A 16,981-nucleotide genomic window follows, 5' to 3' on the forward strand; every position below is an offset into this window, starting at 1 on the left:
TTTGTCTCTAACATCCTTGCATTTAAAGTCTGTTTTATCTGAGATTAACATCGCTACTCCTGCTGTCTTTTGGCTGTAGCTTGCATGAAATATTTTTTCCGTCCTTTCGTTTTCAATTTCTTTCTGTCCCTGTGTCTAAGATGAGTCTCTAGTATGCAGCATATTGATAGTTCATATTTTTTTATCTATTCTGCCAATTTGTATCTTTTAATAGGGGAGTTTAATCCATTTACATTCAATGTTATTACTATGAAGGCTTTTCTTGAATCAGCCATCCTATCCTTTGGTTTATGTTTGTCAGATATATTTTTTCCCTCTCTCTCTTATTGTCCTTTAATGAACCAGTATTGAATCTGTTAATTACTGAACTTTTCTCCATCTCTCTCTCTCTTTTGTTTCTCTGATGGTAGGGCTCTCTTTAGTACCTGAAGTAAGGCAGGTCTTTTATTAGCAAAATCTCTCAGCATTTGTTTGTGAAAAATTTAAGCTCTCCCTCAAATTTGAAGGAGAGCTTTGCTGGATAAAGTATTCTTTGATGGAAATTTTTCTCTCTCAGAATTTTAAATACGTCACGCCACTGCCTTCTCGCCTCCATGGTGGCCACTGGGTAGTCACTACTTAGTCTTATGTTGTTCCCTTCGTATGTGTTGAATTGCTTTTCTCTTGCTGCTTTCAGAACTTGCTCCTTCTCTTCAGTATTTGACAGTCTGAAAGGAATATGTCTTGGAGTGGATTTATTTGGATTTATTCTATTTGGAGTTCACTGGGCATTTATGCTTTGTGTATTTCTGTTGTGTAGAAGGTTTGGGAAGTTTTCCCCAACAATTCTTTGAATACTCTTTCTAGACCTTTACCCTTCTCTTCCCCTTCTGGGACACCAATGATTCTTATATTTTGACGTTTTATTTTATCTATCATATCCCTGAGGTCCATTTCGATTTTCTTTATTTTTTTCCCTATTCTTTCTTTTATTCTTTCATTTTCTGTTTTGTCATCCTCCAGATCGCTGATTCGTTGTTCATCTTCCTCTAGTCTTGTTCAATGAGTATCCAGAATCTTTTTAATTTGATCAAGTCTTTTATTTCTGTAAGATCATCTGTTTTTTTATTTACTCTTGCAATTTCTTCTTTATGCTCTTCTAGGGTCTTCATGTCCCTTATATCCTGTGCCATACTCTCGTTGTTTGTCTTTAGTTCTTTGATTAATTGCTCCAAGTACTGCGTCTCCTCTGATCTTTTGATTTGGGTGTTTGGGTTTGGGTTATCGACATCATCTGGTTTCTTTATATGCTTTAAAATTTTCTGTTGTTTTTGGCCTCTTGGCTTTTGTTTAAGTTAATGGAGTTCTTTTAGGATATGTAGGCTAATTCAAAGTCTAATCTCTAATTTGTCAGATCTACAGCTTGGTCGCATACATTTTCTCAAACTAACCAGCAGGTGGCATCCGCGAGTCACCTATTCCCCTCAAGCCAGTTCTCCCCCACTTTGTCTTTGTGGTGTGTGGGAGTCTGATTCTTGTGGGGGTCCAATTGGTGCACCAAGTTTGGGTGTGTTGTTGGTGCTGTCCGCCCTGAATGTGGGGTGTGTGTCTGAGTGGTTAGGGTGGGAGGGCAACTTTAATAATCAAACCTCCCAGGTGTTCTTGGAGATGTAAGGCTGTTGCAAGAGTCTAAACCTTCTTTTCAGTCTCGCCACAGATTGTCTCTGCCACTGAACTACAAGTTCCCAGTATTGGCGTATAGTCCCTGGGATTTCCAAGTGTGTCCCTCTTCCAAGCCTCTGCTGAGGGAAGGCTGTGCTACGTTACATGTGCACCCCATCCCTCAAGGGAAGTTCTGGGCCGCTGGGCCATGTAGGGACATTCCCAGCCTGCTGAAAGGATGGCTATGTGGGCGTGTTAATTTCCCCCTTTTCGTGCAGCTCCGCCTTCCTCGCTCCAGGACCATTAGCTGTGGGTGTGCAAAAGGCTGTGGTCCACACCCGATATTGTGGCATGTGCGTGTGATGCTGGAAACACTGCCCGTTGCACTGGGTTTCTTGGCACGGTTCTGGGCTGTGGTGCTGGGAAGGAGTGTTCCCAGCCCGCCAGGAAGATGGCTGTAAGGGGTGTGGTTATTTTCCCGTTTTGGCTAACCCCTGCCTGCCTCGCTCTGAGACAGTTAGCAGGTTTGCGAAAGGCTATCGTCCACGCCAGGTATTGAGGTGTTCACACAGCCCATTGCTGCCATGCTTCACTGTGTGGTTCTCACTGCCGTATCTGTGGTCGCTTTGGGGTTTTTTTAAAAAGGAACTAGTCTGATTTCAGGTGCCAACCCACAGTTTCCCCACACCGCAGCATGGCTGCCGGAAATTCAGCAAGCTGACTCACTCGTTTCAGATCACAGACTCCCGGTTTCACCAAGTGCACGATCTCTGTTCACTTAGCAGACCTTGTCCTGCTGGTGCATCGCCGGAACCGGTGTTCTGGGTCACTTTCTGGCTTTTAGCTAGTATTTTCCACAAAGGTGTTTTTTCCCGTCTCTCCTAACCGCCATCTTCCGGAAGTCTCCTTGCCATCATACTTTGTTGTCAAATATATGATCCCAGGAGTCCTCCAGGAAAAAGACCCCCTTTCCCATTTGGTCCCAGGGTCCTTGTGCTCCCTCCTACCTTCGTGCGCTGGACCCTGTGGAAGCCCTGAGCTGCCTGGTTGAGCGCAGAGCCAGGCCCTCTGCATGCCCCCTGGTCTCTGGGCTCCCCCTTGCCCTTGCTTATGAGAGTGAAAAGTGAGTCATGTCAGGAAGATGAGAACGGGATCCCCCCTCACATATCCTTTGGAATATTCCACTCTAGCACACTCACCCATCAAAGTGGCCTTAATTTTTTCTTTTTGATCTGTATCAGAGCTCTTCTTCCTCCCTGTGGGCTAGAATTAGTCGGATAGGTGGCCTTGACTTTTCCCTTACAGGGAAGGTGAAGGGAGGAAGGGAAGCATGTGTGGCTCATGATTTTTTTTTTTAAATATACTCCTTAGTTTGCATTGTATTTTTTCCCATTTACCACCCTATTATTAACTCCTTGTATTAGTGGTATACATTTGTCCTAGTTCATGTAAGAATGTTCTTCTGTTTACACGATTATCCACAGTCATCATCCACTGCATTATACAGACCCGTGTTTTATTTCTGGCTTTCCTTCTAGTGACATACATAACCCTACCCTTCCCTTTTTTTTTTTTTTTTTTTTTTTCATTTTTATTGAGATTGTTCAGATACCATACAATTATCCAAAGATCCAAAGTGTACAATCACTTGCCCCTGGGTACCCTCATACAGCTGTGCATCCATCACACTTAATTTTTGTTCAATTTTTAGAAACTTTTCATTACTCCAGACAAGAAATAAAGTGAAAGATGAAAAAGAAAAAAAGAAAAGGAAACTCTAATACTCCCCATCCCTAACCAACCCCCCTCAATTGTTGACTCATAGTATTGATATAGTACATTTGTTACTGTTTATGAAAAAATGTTGAAATACTACTAACTGTAGTATATAGTTTGTAATAGGTATATAGTTCTTCCCTATATGCCCCTCTATTATTAACTTCTAATTGTATTGTCATACATTTGTTCTGGTTCATGGAAGCGATTTCTAGTATTTGTACAGTTCATCATGGACATTGCCCACCATAGGATTCAGTTTTATACATTCCCATCTTTTGACCTCCAACTTTCCTTCTGGTGACATATATGACTCTGAGCTTCCCCTTTCCACCTCATTCACACACCATTCGGCGCTGTTAGTTATTCTCACGTCTTGCTACCAACACCCCTGTTCATTTCCAAACATTTAAGTTCATCCAAGTTGAACATTCTGCTCATACTAAGCAACCACTCCCCATTCTTAAACCTCGTCCTATATCTTGGTACCTTATATTTCATGTCTATGAGTTTACATATTATAATTAATTCCTATCAGTGAGACCCTGCCATAATTGTCCTTATGTATCTGGCTTATTTCACTCAGTATATTGCCCTCAAGGTTTTGTCATCAACCCATTTTTTTTTTTAATATGGCTTTGTTCACTCACCATACATTCCATCCCAAGTAAATAATCGATGGTTCTCTGCATGGTCATACATTTATGTGTTCACCACCTTCACCACTATCTATATAAGGGCATCTACATTTCTTCCACAAGGCAGGAGGGAGAGTCAAAGAAGGTAGAGAGGCAAAAGAAAGAGGAAAAAAAAAATGACAGCTAGGAGGCAGCAAAAGGAAAAATAACCTTAAATCAAAGTAGAATAAAGAGTCAGACAACACCACCAATGTCAAGTGTCTAACATGCCTCCCCTATCCCCCCCTCTTATCTGCATTTACCTTGGTATATCACCTTTGTTACATTAAAGGAAGCATGATACAATGATTCTATTAGTTACAGTCTCTCTAGTTTATGCTGATTGCATCCCTCCCCCAGTGCCTCCCCATTTTTAACACCTTGCAAGGTTGACATTTGCTTGTTCTCCCTCGTAAAACAACATATTTGTACATTTTATCACAGTTGTTGAATACTCTAGATTTCACCAAGTTACACAGTCCGTCTTTATCTTTCCTCCTTTCTTGTGGTGTCTCACATGCTCCCCACCTTCCTCTCTCATCCACATTCATAGTTATCTTTGTTCAGTGTACTTACATTGTTGTGCTACCATCTCCCAAAATTGTGTTCCAAACCACGCACTCCTGTCTTCTATCAACCTGTAGTGCTCCCTTTAGTATTTTCTGTAGGGCAGGTGTCTTGTTCACAAAGTCTCTCATTGTCTGTTTGTCAGAAAATATTTTGAGCTCTCCCTCATATTTGAAGGACAGCTTTGCCGGATATAGGATTCTTGGTTGGCGGTTTTTCTCTTTCAGTATCTTAAATATATCACACCACTTCCTTCTTGCCTCCATGGTTTCTGCTGAGAGATCTGCACATAGTCTTATTAAGCTTCCTTTGTATGTAATGGATCGCTTTTCTCTTGCTGCTTTCAGGATTCTCTCTTTGTCTTTGACATTTGATAATCTGATTATTAAGTGTCTTGGCATAGGCCTATTCAGATCTCTTCTGTTTGGAGTACGCTGTGCTTCTTGGATCTGTAATTTTATGTCTTTCATAAGAGATGGGAAATTTTCATTAATTATTTCCTCTATTATTGCTTCTGCCCCCTTTCCCTTCTCTTCTCCTTCTGGGACACCAATGATACGTACATTATTGTACTTTGTTTCATCCTTGAGTTCCCGGAGACGTTGCTCATATTTTTTCATTCTTTTCTCCATCTGCTCCTTTGCGTGTAGGCTTTCAGGTGTTTGTTCTCCAGTTCCTGAGTGTTTTCTTCTGCCTCTTGAGATCTGCTGTTGTATGTTTCCATTGTGTCTTTCATCTCTTGTGTTGTGCCTTTCATTTCCATGGATTCTACTAGTTGTTTTTTTTAACTTTTGATTTCTGCTGTATATATGCCCAGTGTTTCCTTTACAGCCTCTATCTCTTTTGCAGTATCTTCTCTAAACTTTTTGATTTGATTTAGCATTAGTTTAAATTCCTGTATCTCAGTAGAAGTGTACGTTTGTTCCTTTGACTGGGCCGTAACTTTGTTTTTCTTAGTGTAGGTTGTAATTTTCTGTTGTCTAGGCATGGTTTCCTTGGTTATCCAAATCAGGTTTTCCCAGACCAGAACAGGCTCAGGTCCCAGAGGGAAGAAATATTCAGTATCTGGTTTCTCTGCGGGTGTGTCTTAGAAAATTGCTCCACCCTTTGATGCCTCAGGTCACTGTGCTTTTCTGCCCAGCAGGTGACGCCTGTTAGCCTATAATTCTTGACTGGTATGAGGAGGTATGGCCGTGTTCCCCCAGGCTCTGGGGTCTGGTTCTGAATGGAAAGGGCCCCACCCCTTTCCTCCTAGAGAAGACAGACCCCCCAGGTGGAGGTCATTAGCATTTCAATGGTCTCTCTCTCTGCTTGTGCTGTCTCCACCCTTCCCTGAGTCACAGCCCTGGAAACTGAAAATGACTGGGGCTTTCTCCACTGAGCCGAAAAAGAAACAGATAGTCCCCTTCAGACCCAGTCCAAGGCGACCCTCCGGCTCTCCAAGGTCAGTCGTCACCCAAAGCCTCTGTCTGTTTTTTGGGGATGCGAACCTGTAGTGAGCAGTTCACACTCGCTACTTAAAACCCCAGTTGGAGCTCAGCTGAGCTATATTCGCTTGCTGGGAGAGAGCTTCTCTCTGGCACCACAAGCTCCGCAGCTTGGGCTATGGGGGAGGGGATCTCACGACTTGGATCCGCAGGTTTTACTTACAGATTTTATGCTGCGTTCTCGGGCATTCCTCCCAACTCAGGTTGGTGTATGATGAGTGGATGGTCTCGTTTGTCCCCCCGCAGTTATTCTGGATTATTTACTAGTTGTTTCTGGTTTTTTGTAGTTGTTCCAGGGGGACTACTTAGCTTCCACTCTTCTCTATGCTGCCATCTTGCCCTGCCTCCTCCTACCCTTCACCTTTTAACTGTACTCACACTTAGCACTGTTAGTTACACTTGCAGTATTGTGCTACCATCACACAGTATGGTCCTTGATTGTTACAGGCATTCCCTTTGGACACCTTCAGGGGAGCTCAACACCTCTCTTTAAGTTGTGACCTTTGATTGGTTTGCCAATTATGTTCAGGGTGATAATTTTACATGTAATTTTGCTGCCATTAGGAAAGAAAATATTCTTAAGTCATAAAATCTTTAAAACCAAAGCGCTTTTTCCTCCCTAGGAAATCTGCTTATTGAGCTTCTTTCTCTCTTCTAGTTAGAAGGACACTTGATTAATAAGCAGGAGAATCCTCTCTCTCCCTTCCCTGGTCCCCAGTTGATGTTTGTACTCTGCTCTGACTACTGCTGTCCACTCTGAAAAGGGAACAAGTCAGGGAGCCACTAAGGAAGGGTCCCCACCATCGGACATTATAACTCATTTCCCAGCAGTTAGTTAAATGGTGGCCAGGAGAACATTAGGGATGGTTTCACCTCCCAGTCAGCACACTGGCCAGGTCCCTCCCTTGTTCCTTGGGGAGAAAAATCTGGGCTTTTTTTTTTTTTCTCCCACGTAGATAACACATTCATACAATTCAAAAATTAAAATGAAATGAAAAGCCGTATCTTGAGAAGTACTGTATCCCACTGACCTTGCCCCAACTCTACCACCTCTAGGTAACCATTGTTTTACTGCTTTCTTGTGTATTCTTTCAGTGCTTTTCAATGCAAATATAAATATGTATTCTTATTTCTTTCCTTTTTTATACAAAAAGATAGCATATGATATTCACTGTTCTATACCTTGCTTTTAAAATTAACAGTATATCCAGAAGATCTTCCCATAGCAGTATGGAGTGAGCTTCTCATTCTTAATGTTTGTAGTTGCAAAGAATTCCATTCTGTGGATATACCAAAGTTTATTTAACCAGTCCTCTGTAGAATGGAAATTTGGGTTGTTTCTAAATTTATTATTAAAAACAATGTTCAATGAATAATCTCCTATATAGATTACTTTATACTTATGCAGATGTAGCTGTAGGATACATTCCTGGATGTGGAATTGCTGAATTAAAGGGTAAATGCATTTATAATAATGATACACATTGAAAAATCTATCTTCTATAGGAGTTTGTGCTATTTTGCATTCCTACCAGCAAGATACAAGAATGTCAGAACAGGGCTTTCCTGAATGGATTCCAACTATTAACAGAACTAGCATATGCTATAATATTTTTTATATTAATAAAAAAAATAAGAAATCAGTGAGATATGCTACAAAGCCCAAGGCATCAATCCATAAGCTATATCTAACCTCTGTTTTTTGTGTGTGTGTGTGTTTTTTTTAACAGCATAGCTGTTGCCCAAATCTCTTGGTACAGAATGTTTTTGTAGAAACACATGACAGGAATTTTCCATTGGTGGCATTCTTCACCAACAGGTTTGAAATTGAATTTGCTTGTATGATTTAATTCTGAAACTGTGAATTTAAAAATAACTAGAAAAAAATACAAAGTAAATGTATAGTATAGCCCTTAAGCTATCTGTTCCCCTAGAACATTCAATTATCCCAACTGTTCTTAGTCCATAAAAATTTGAGCACTAAAATTTCAATTCTTATTTCTATTTAGAATTAATGCCTGAAAAGGCCAAGGTTGTCAGGTCTTGCCCAGTTCAGTTCAGAGGATAAATCATGCAGAGTGCTGCATGTTCTTTAAGTCATGATTATCTCCTCACTACTTTTACACTGGAAGCCTCAACACATTACTGAGTTCCACTGTTTTTAAAACATACTTCCCTCCTCATGAATAATGACAAGTTCATTAGGATTTTAGTAGACTTGAAACAAAACAAATGATTATTCCTAATAGAAGATCATTCCTAATTGGTAGGGAGAGGGAATAGATCATGCTTTTGAGGGTGATTAATGATGTTAATATTAAAATTGATTTAATCAAGTTTGGTTCATTTGATAGTTGTTCAGTATGATTTATGTTTTTGTTTTTGTTTTTTCTAGGTATGTAAAAGCAAGAACAGAACTAACATGGGATTATGGTTATGAAGCTGGAAGTATGCCTGAGAAAGAAATCCTCTGCCAGTGTGGGGTTAATAAATGTAGGAAAAAGATATTATAAATATATAGTTAATGCCCACTCATAAAATTTGTTTATCAGGCTGACATTAGAGCCATGTAAAAGAGCCCTCTGTCATCAGTGGAATTAATTTAGGTTTTGGTCCATGGAGGTAATTTCTCTCAGTTTATCTTTGTCAAAGAGTTCATATTTATTTCTAGTTTTATTTGTGTGACTCAGAAATGATAGGAACAAGATTAGGAAATTTGCATATATATAGGGAATTTCTATTCCTGCTGCTATTCAGCTTTTCATTAATGGGATGGAAGTGTATACTTTCTTTGAAACACTACTGTACATTTTGTAACTTATTTGTAAATTATATATTAAGAGAAACAAATGTCACAGTAGAACCCTGCTGTTTCTTTTCTTGCTTTTGTGATTATCATCTTTTAGTTTATGCCTCCAAAGGGCCAAATTTCACATCTTTACCTATAAAATTTAATTATGTTTTATTCCTAGCAAATCACTCACCATCATGAGAGCTATGTCGTATCAATTGCCTACTTACTCTATTTTTTCTCTGGTAGCATTCAGACATACTACTATTTTCATTGTTTTCTAACCTGCTTTTTTGCCCTCCTTCAATCTTCTCTTACATATAACTTTGTAATCATTCCCAGCCTGAATCTTCTATGATGTGCTTTTAGACTGGAGCAATATCCTCAACATCATAGTTTTCATGGCTAGTTTAAAAGTAGCCCCCTGTCCTGGTAATTGCAGTAAAGAAATAAGAAGGTAAAGCAGTGCCATGTATATAATGGAGAAAGTCTAAATTGAGATGGAGTCCTACAACCCAAGTCTTAACTCTTACCATTTTTTTAGATGTTAGCATTTGACAGAGTGATTTAATATTTATAAGCCTCTGAAAATTAGGTTTAGATTTCCGTATAGAAACATAAAAAGGGAGAATACTCCCCAACTCAGGAAGCTACCATAGCCTCAGTGTCAAAAATTGACAAGGACAGCCTGATAAAAGGAAATTATAGGCCAATTTTATTAATGAACATAGACCTAAGAATCCTAAAACAAAATATGAGTAAACTGAATCCAGCAGTGTATGAAAAGAATAAAAATATGTCATGACCAATAAAGTTAGTTTAATAGAAGAAAATCAGTTGATGGAGGCTTTAGGAACAAAATCAAGATAACATAGTTTTTGATGAATCCACTCATATAAAGAAAGCAGCTAGTATTACGAAGGAAGAAACCTACTGATGACATCTTTAACAAAGCTGGTAAAAAGGTATTCCAAAAACCCCGAATATGAGTGGTTGAAGGCAAGTCACCAACACTAGCAGGACCCACACAGGATTGGTGAGTGTACAGCAATTGTGTGGAGAGAGCAGAGGGAAGGAAAAGGGAATTTTCAGAGTCCTAAGAGCCCTGTAGAATTGTAAGAAATGCTCACCTATGAAGTGAGAGGACCCTGCCCGGAAGGGGATCCTCAGCAAAGTTAGATCTGAGACCAACCAACAAAACTGGGAGAAGGCTCAACAGGCAGTGATTTTGGGTGAGGACTGTAAAGTCCACAAGAACTCACTAAGGAACCACGGGAAGATAAGATTTAATAAGGCAGCCAAGCCCTCCAGGATTTCAGAAATACCCAAGTAAAACTCTCTCCCAATCTAGAACAGAGGCCCATCCTGAGGAAAAAAATAAGTGTGTGTGTATGTATGATAATTACAGAGGGGGGAACCTTTGGAACATGAAGCTAGGGACACTACCTGGCCCACCCCCTCTCTCTACACAGGAACCTCCAAGAAGTACTGAAAAACTGTGTCATTGAAACACAAACAGGAAAGGCTTGTGACCAAACACTCTACAAAGATAAGAAAACAAGAGGCAAATGAATAATAAACCAATAAGATAGTGAAGGCATATTGGAAAATTCTGACCACAGAGCAGATGAAAACTATAAACTATTTTGTAAAATAGGCTAAAAAAAAATTTAGAAAACTACTGAAGCTATGAAAAAGCATAAACTAAAGATGAAAAATCAATATAACATACCGCATTAATATTAAAGGAGAAAAATCATGATCATTTCTGTAGATTCAGAAAGTCCTTGTAAAATTAAGCATCTATTCATGAAAATAAAATAGACTCAGAATGAAAGTAGGAAGAGAAGGGAACTCCCTTTATTTGATAAAAGCTTTCCTCAGAAGATCAGCAGTCATCATATTTAATGATGAAATATTGACTTATGTATGCAAATGAGACAAACGAGCCTTCTGACATCAATTCTTTTCAATAATGAACTTAATATCCTAGCCAGCAAGTAAGGTAAGAAAAAAATAAAAGAACAAGAATTGAAAATACAGGAGATATGGTTGGTTATACAGAAATTAATTGTATTTCTGTAAACCAATAACAGTTGCAAAACATTTTATAAAAGGAAGATGCCATTTCCAAGAATATCAACAAATATAAATTACCTTGGGAAAAAAACTAGCAAAAAATGTGCAAGACCTTGAACGAGAAAATTACAAAACTTTATTGAGAAGTTTACTCAAACTTTTTTATTAAAGAAGATGTAGATGAATGGAGGGATGTACCATGTTCATGGACTGAAAGGCTTAATTTTTTTTTAATTCAGTTTTATTGAAATATATTCACATACCATACAGTCATCCATGGTATACAATCAATTGTTCACAGTACGATCATATAGTTATGCATTCATCACCACAATCTATTTCTGAACATTTTCCTTACATCAGAAAGAATCAAAATAAGAATAAAAAATAAAAGTGAAAAAAGAACACCCAAACCATCCCCCCCATGCTACCCTATTTGTCATTTTTTATCCCCATTTTTCTGTTCATCCATCCATACACTAGATACAGAGTGTGATCTAGAAGGTTTTCACAATCACACTGTCACCCCTTGGAATCTACATTATTATATAATCGTCTTCAGGAGTCCAGGCTACTGGGTTGGAGTTTGGTAGTTTCAGGTATTTATTTCTAGCTATTCCAATACATTAAAACCTAAGAGGTGTTATCTATATAGTGCGTAAGAATATCGACCAGAGTAACCTCTCGACTCCATTTGAAATCTCTCAGCCACTGAAACTATTTCATCTCATTTTGCATCCCCCTTTTTGGTCAAGAAGATATTCTCAATCCCACAATTGAAAGGCTTAATATTACAGTAAATTACCAATTCTCCCAAAATTCATGTATACATTCAGTGCAGTTCTGATCAGCATCACAAGGTGATTGTGTGTGTGTTTTGGTAGAACTTTATAAGGTGATTCTGAAGTTTATATAGACGTGCAGAAGACCAAGAAGAACCAAGATACTCCCAAGGAGGAGCAAGATGGAAAACTTGCTTTCCCAGATTTCTACAACTATTACAAAGCTGCAATTAAGATGATGTGGTAGTAGCACAGGAGTAGACAAACTGACTAGTGAAACAAGAGGAAGCACCCTAAAACACCCATCTTTTATACTTAGAATAGAATTGATATTGAGAAACCAGGGGAAAGATTCTTTTCAATAGATGGAGGTGTAAGAATTGGTTATCCTTTTGTGAAGGAGAAAGGGAGGAAGAAGAGAAATAGGACCAATTTCTCAACCCATACACAAAAATCAGTCCCAGGTTAATTAAAAAATGTGAAAGGCAAAACTAAATCCTTTTAAAATCAATATGAGAGAATACCTTTATGATGTTGAAGTAGCAGATTTCTTGAAACATGACAAAAGTGACATCATAAAAAGTAAGTTTTTATACATCAAAGTTAAGAACATCTTTTTTTTTTAAAAAGGTACCATAAAGACATTGAAAAGATATTGGCAAACAAATTTGCCAAACGATTGGTGTCTAAAATTTATCTTTAAAACTTACAAAAAATTTTTTGAAAGCAAATAAACTTTGGTTTATAGGGAAAAAGGCAAAATGGGAAAAACAATTAGGCACTTTGTTGAATGGCCAATAAGTATATGAAAAGATGCTGGGCTTCATTAGTACTCAGAAACAAAAAATAAAAAAGCACAATAAGATAACCATTACACACTCAACCTATTGGCACATTTAGAAGAGTGTTGAGAATGAGCACTTTGGAAAACAATTTGCATTAGTAAAGTTGGAATGTGCATACTCCCTAATCCAGCAGTTCTACTCCTAGATATAAATGAAGGAGAAACTCAATTTTTGTGTATGTGAAACATGCACCATTATAGTCAAAGTACTTTCGGTGATTTAAAACAAAATAATTTAATTGGAAACCATTCAAATATCCAGAAGAAACATGGACAAGTAGTGGTAAATCCTAACAATAGAATACTATTCAGCAGTGGAAATGAATCAACTACAAATACATAAACAATCAAAATGTTGACCCTAAAGAGCAATTTGCAAATACGTAAATTCTTCATGTGAAGTTCAAAACTAAAAAAACAAATAGTATACAGTTTACATATTTGAATATAATGTGATAAACTATAACAGAAAAAGAGAATGATAAGTGCAGAATTCAGGGTGGTCATTACCTCTGTAGCAAAGAACCAAGGGGAAGGGTGCACACAGGAACTCAAAGCCATCATAGTTTGCCAAGGCTGCAATCACAAATTCCACACACTGGCTTTGGCTTAAGAGGCATTTATTGGCTCATGATTTCAGAAGCCAGAAGCCCAAACTGAGGTATTGGCAAGACCTTGGTTTTCAGGGAATCTAGGATCTGGTGCTGGCTGCTGACATCCTTTAGGGCCCCTTGGCTTGGACCTCTGCTTCCAGTCACATGTGACGTTCTCTCCTTTCTCTTCCCGGTTCCTGCTGCCTTGAGGGTCCTCATTAAGAGGAGACCAGGAAGTAATCCAGATTATGACCCACCCTCACTCAGTGGGGCCACACTTAACATCTTGAGGAAATCCTATTTACACTGGGTTCACAGCCACAGGAATGAGGGTTAGGATCAAGAACATGTTTAAATTGCGGTACAAAATTGAACCTACCACAAAAGGTAATAATGTTGTTTAACTGGGTGGTGGTTACATGAAACCTTTCTACTTTATATATGCATCAAAACTAGTCATTTTAATCTAAATATTTAATAAACATTTTTCAAAATCAGTTTAAAATTAACACCAACAATAGCCGTGAAGACAAAAGCCATAAAATGGGCAACAGAGTCGGAGGGGATATATGAGGACTAATTTTATGCATATTACTTCCATGTATTCCAATACTAGTTGGAGAAACTATCTGGCTCCACAAACATTGTCCCATCAACCTATGAAGAAGGTTCTGGCAAACTCTTTGAGATGAAACTTCTTTTCCACAGGTTTCCTTCACTCCTTCAATACAAACAGACGAGAAGAGAATAGAAACCTGAAGGAACTTGAATATTTTTGTTCTAGGTAGAATACAGCAATAAAAAAAGGAAACCTAGAAATTAGTTAAATGTGGCTTATTTAGGACAGAAGGAATTCAGCTGGGTAAGAGTTTTACTTAAAAAAGAGAGAGAGAAGAGAAAGAGAGAAAAAATTACTTTTACTGAGCAGCAAAGTCTGAAATAGCCCCTTGGAATCTCCTGGACATGATGTGCATCTTGTCTTTCTAAAGGAAAACAGGTAGAGTTACTTTGCTACAACTTTGCTAGCCATATCTAGTGATATCTGGTGGAAAAGGAGACCAGGAATCGCTGACTCAAAACTAGTTTTATCCAGTAACAAAGATACATATTTAGCTGCCAGGAACTTCCCCTTGGAACCAGGATGGGAATAACTTTTGCATCCAAATAAAGTAAGTTCTGGCTTTTGAGGGGTTACAGGTGTTCGGTTGATTTGTTTCCTTTTTCTGGACTTCTGGGTTTAGTTTGGTTACTTTTCAAACTAGAATCTAAATTTGGAACCAAGTCAATTTTTAAGAAATACTGACTTAGATGAATATTTAACCTGATATTACTTTAAAGAATGGGAAACCAAAGAACAAGGAAAAGGAAATTGTAACACAACAGCCTATGGATTGATGAGGAAAGTTGAGAAGTTCATTTATTAACAATAAAGATACAGGAATTCTCCCCTGAAATCTTGATCTGCTTCAGCCTGAACTGGTTCTCACCAGTCATCTTTCTCCAGTACTCTAGAGATTCCCTTTTCCTCTCTTGTGTCAAATCCCGTCTGCAGTTAAATCTCATTTGTTGTTGGGGAAGCTGTCCAGGCTTGCCCTCGTCAGAGCCCTGGACCTAGCACGTTCTCTTGTTTGGAGGCTGGGCAGTGAGCTCAAGCTTGGCTTAGGTCCTTCCTTGTAGGGTAACCTCCCCTGTCCCAGTGCACTGGGAACTCGTGTGTCACCTGAGCGTGTGCATCATATGACACCTGGCCAACCCGTCGGGTATTTTTGTTCTCTCTCATCACACAACAAGAAGGGTTTGTGCAAATGATTGCCCTGCGTAGCTGTCAGCAGGGACCTGTTGGCCATGGGAAACCACCACCCACCACCGAGGCTGAATCTGCTGTCTCTCCTCTATGTGAGCAAAGTGTTTTTCCAAGCGGTGCTTGTGTGTGTTGTATCTTCCTTGGCAACTACGATACTGTGGTACAATGGACTCTTGGTAACTGGTGTATCTTGGCCATTTCCTGTGTGGTGGGCATTCTCCCCTGGTGGTAGGCGGCCCAGAGCCTTGGCTCCATATTTCTCCTTTCCTTGGTTTACTCTGACATATTGGTAAAGCACATCCTCCAATGGCTTTTGAGAAAGGAAAAATGAGTGGTAATTTTGTTGAGACCTTGCATATTTAAAAATGTCTTTTACATTTACTGTTGATTGATATTTTGGTAGGGTATAGAATTCTTGAGTAAACTCCATACTCAATTTTTTTTTAAAAATGAACTCCAAAATTTACAGGAAAGTTGCAAAAGTAATACAAAAACAATACATAGAACTCCAATATACCCCTTTACCCAGACACCCAGTGTTCTAGTTTGCTAATGCTGCAGAATGCAAAACACCAGAGATGGATTGGATTTTATAAAAAGGGGGTTTATTTGGCTATACAGTTACAGTCTTAAGGCCATAAAGTGTCCAAGGTAACACATCAGTAATCGGGTACCTTCACTGGAGGATGGCCAATGGCGTCCGGAAAACCTCTGTTAGCTGGGAAGGACGTGGCTGGCATCTGCGCCAAAGTTCTGGTTTCAAAATGTCTTTCTCCCAGGACGTTCCTCTCTAGCAAGCTTGCTCCTCTTCAAAACATCACTCACAGCTGCACTGAGTTCCTTCTCTTTGAGTCAGCTCATTTATGTGGCTCCACTGATCAAGGCTCACCCTGAATGGGTGGGGCCATGCCTCCATGGAAGTATCCCATCAGTTATCATCTACAGTTGGGTGGGGCGCATCTCCATGCAAACAACCTAATCCAAACGTTCCAACTTAATCCCCACTATTATGTCTGCCCCACAAGATTGCATCAAAGAATATGGCTTTTTCTGGGGGACATAATACATTCAAACTGGCACACCCAGATTTACTAACTTTTAGCATTTTGTGACATTTATTATATCATTCTATCTGTCTATGTTATCTATCTAGCTGTCTGTCATCCAAACATTTGAGAGTAGGTGGCATACATCATACTCCTCCAACATTTAATACTTAAAGGTACAATTCTTGAGATCAAGGGCTTTCACTATGTAACCACCTTAAGTACAGCTATCAACTTCAAGAAATTTAACATTGATATATTATACACAGTCTGTATTCCAATTTTTTCAGTGGTCTGATGTCCTTTTTTTTTTCTTTCTTTAGTAATATATATACAATCCAAATTTCCCCTCTTAACCACAGTCAGATATATAATTCTATGTTGTTAATTATGGTCACAATGTTGTGCTACCATCATCATCCTCCATTACCATAACTTTCCCATCACCCCCAACAGAAATTCTGTACCAATTAAGCTCTAACACCCCATTCCCTACTCCTTCCCCAGCCCCTAGTAACCTGTATTCAAGTTTCTGAGTCTAGGAATTTGCTTATTCTAATTATTTCTTATCAGAGAGATTACACAATATTCTTTTGTGTCTCGCTTCTTTCACTCGACATGTCCTCAAGGCTCATCCACGTTGTCTCATGTATCAGAACTTTGTTCCTTTTCACGTCTGCATAATATTCCATTGTGTGTATATCGCATTTTGCTTATCCATTCATCTGTTGATGTACACTTGGGTTTCTTACATTCCATACTCAATTTTGAAAGCATCTGCTAGCTGCCAGTGTTGCCATTCCAAAGTCTGAAGCCTTCCTGTCTTCAAGCTTCCGGGATGAAAGTTGGGAGTCAGATAAGGTTTCCTTATCTTTTGTTATATAACCAGTTTGT

The 16,981-nt window shown here is 38.9% G+C and overlaps 1 protein-coding gene across 2 annotated transcripts in view; it reads left to right on the forward strand.

Annotated features, from left to right (window-relative positions):
• The window catches only part of SETDB2 (SET domain bifurcated histone lysine methyltransferase 2), a 49,161-nt gene extending 39,770 nt beyond the window's left edge, over positions 1 to 9,391 (forward strand). Inside the window, exons 13-14 of one of the 2 annotated variants that reach the window (XM_037800021.1) lie at positions 7,884 to 7,967; positions 8,544 to 8,680. In XM_037800021.1, coding sequence (XP_037655949.1) covers positions 7,884 to 7,931 — 48 coding nt within the window. In that variant the 3' untranslated portion in view covers positions 7,932 to 7,967; positions 8,544 to 8,680. Of the gene's footprint in view, positions 1 to 7,878; positions 7,968 to 8,543 lie in introns of both variants that reach the window. The other variant, XM_037800020.1, reaches the window with a different exon arrangement.
• The last annotated feature ends 7,590 nt before the right edge of the window (positions 9,392 to 16,981 follow it).

Source organism: Choloepus didactylus, chromosome 12, assembly GCF_015220235.1.
Source record: "Choloepus didactylus isolate mChoDid1 chromosome 12, mChoDid1.pri, whole genome shotgun sequence".
Taxonomy (NCBI): domain Eukaryota; kingdom Metazoa; phylum Chordata; class Mammalia; order Pilosa; family Megalonychidae; genus Choloepus; species Choloepus didactylus.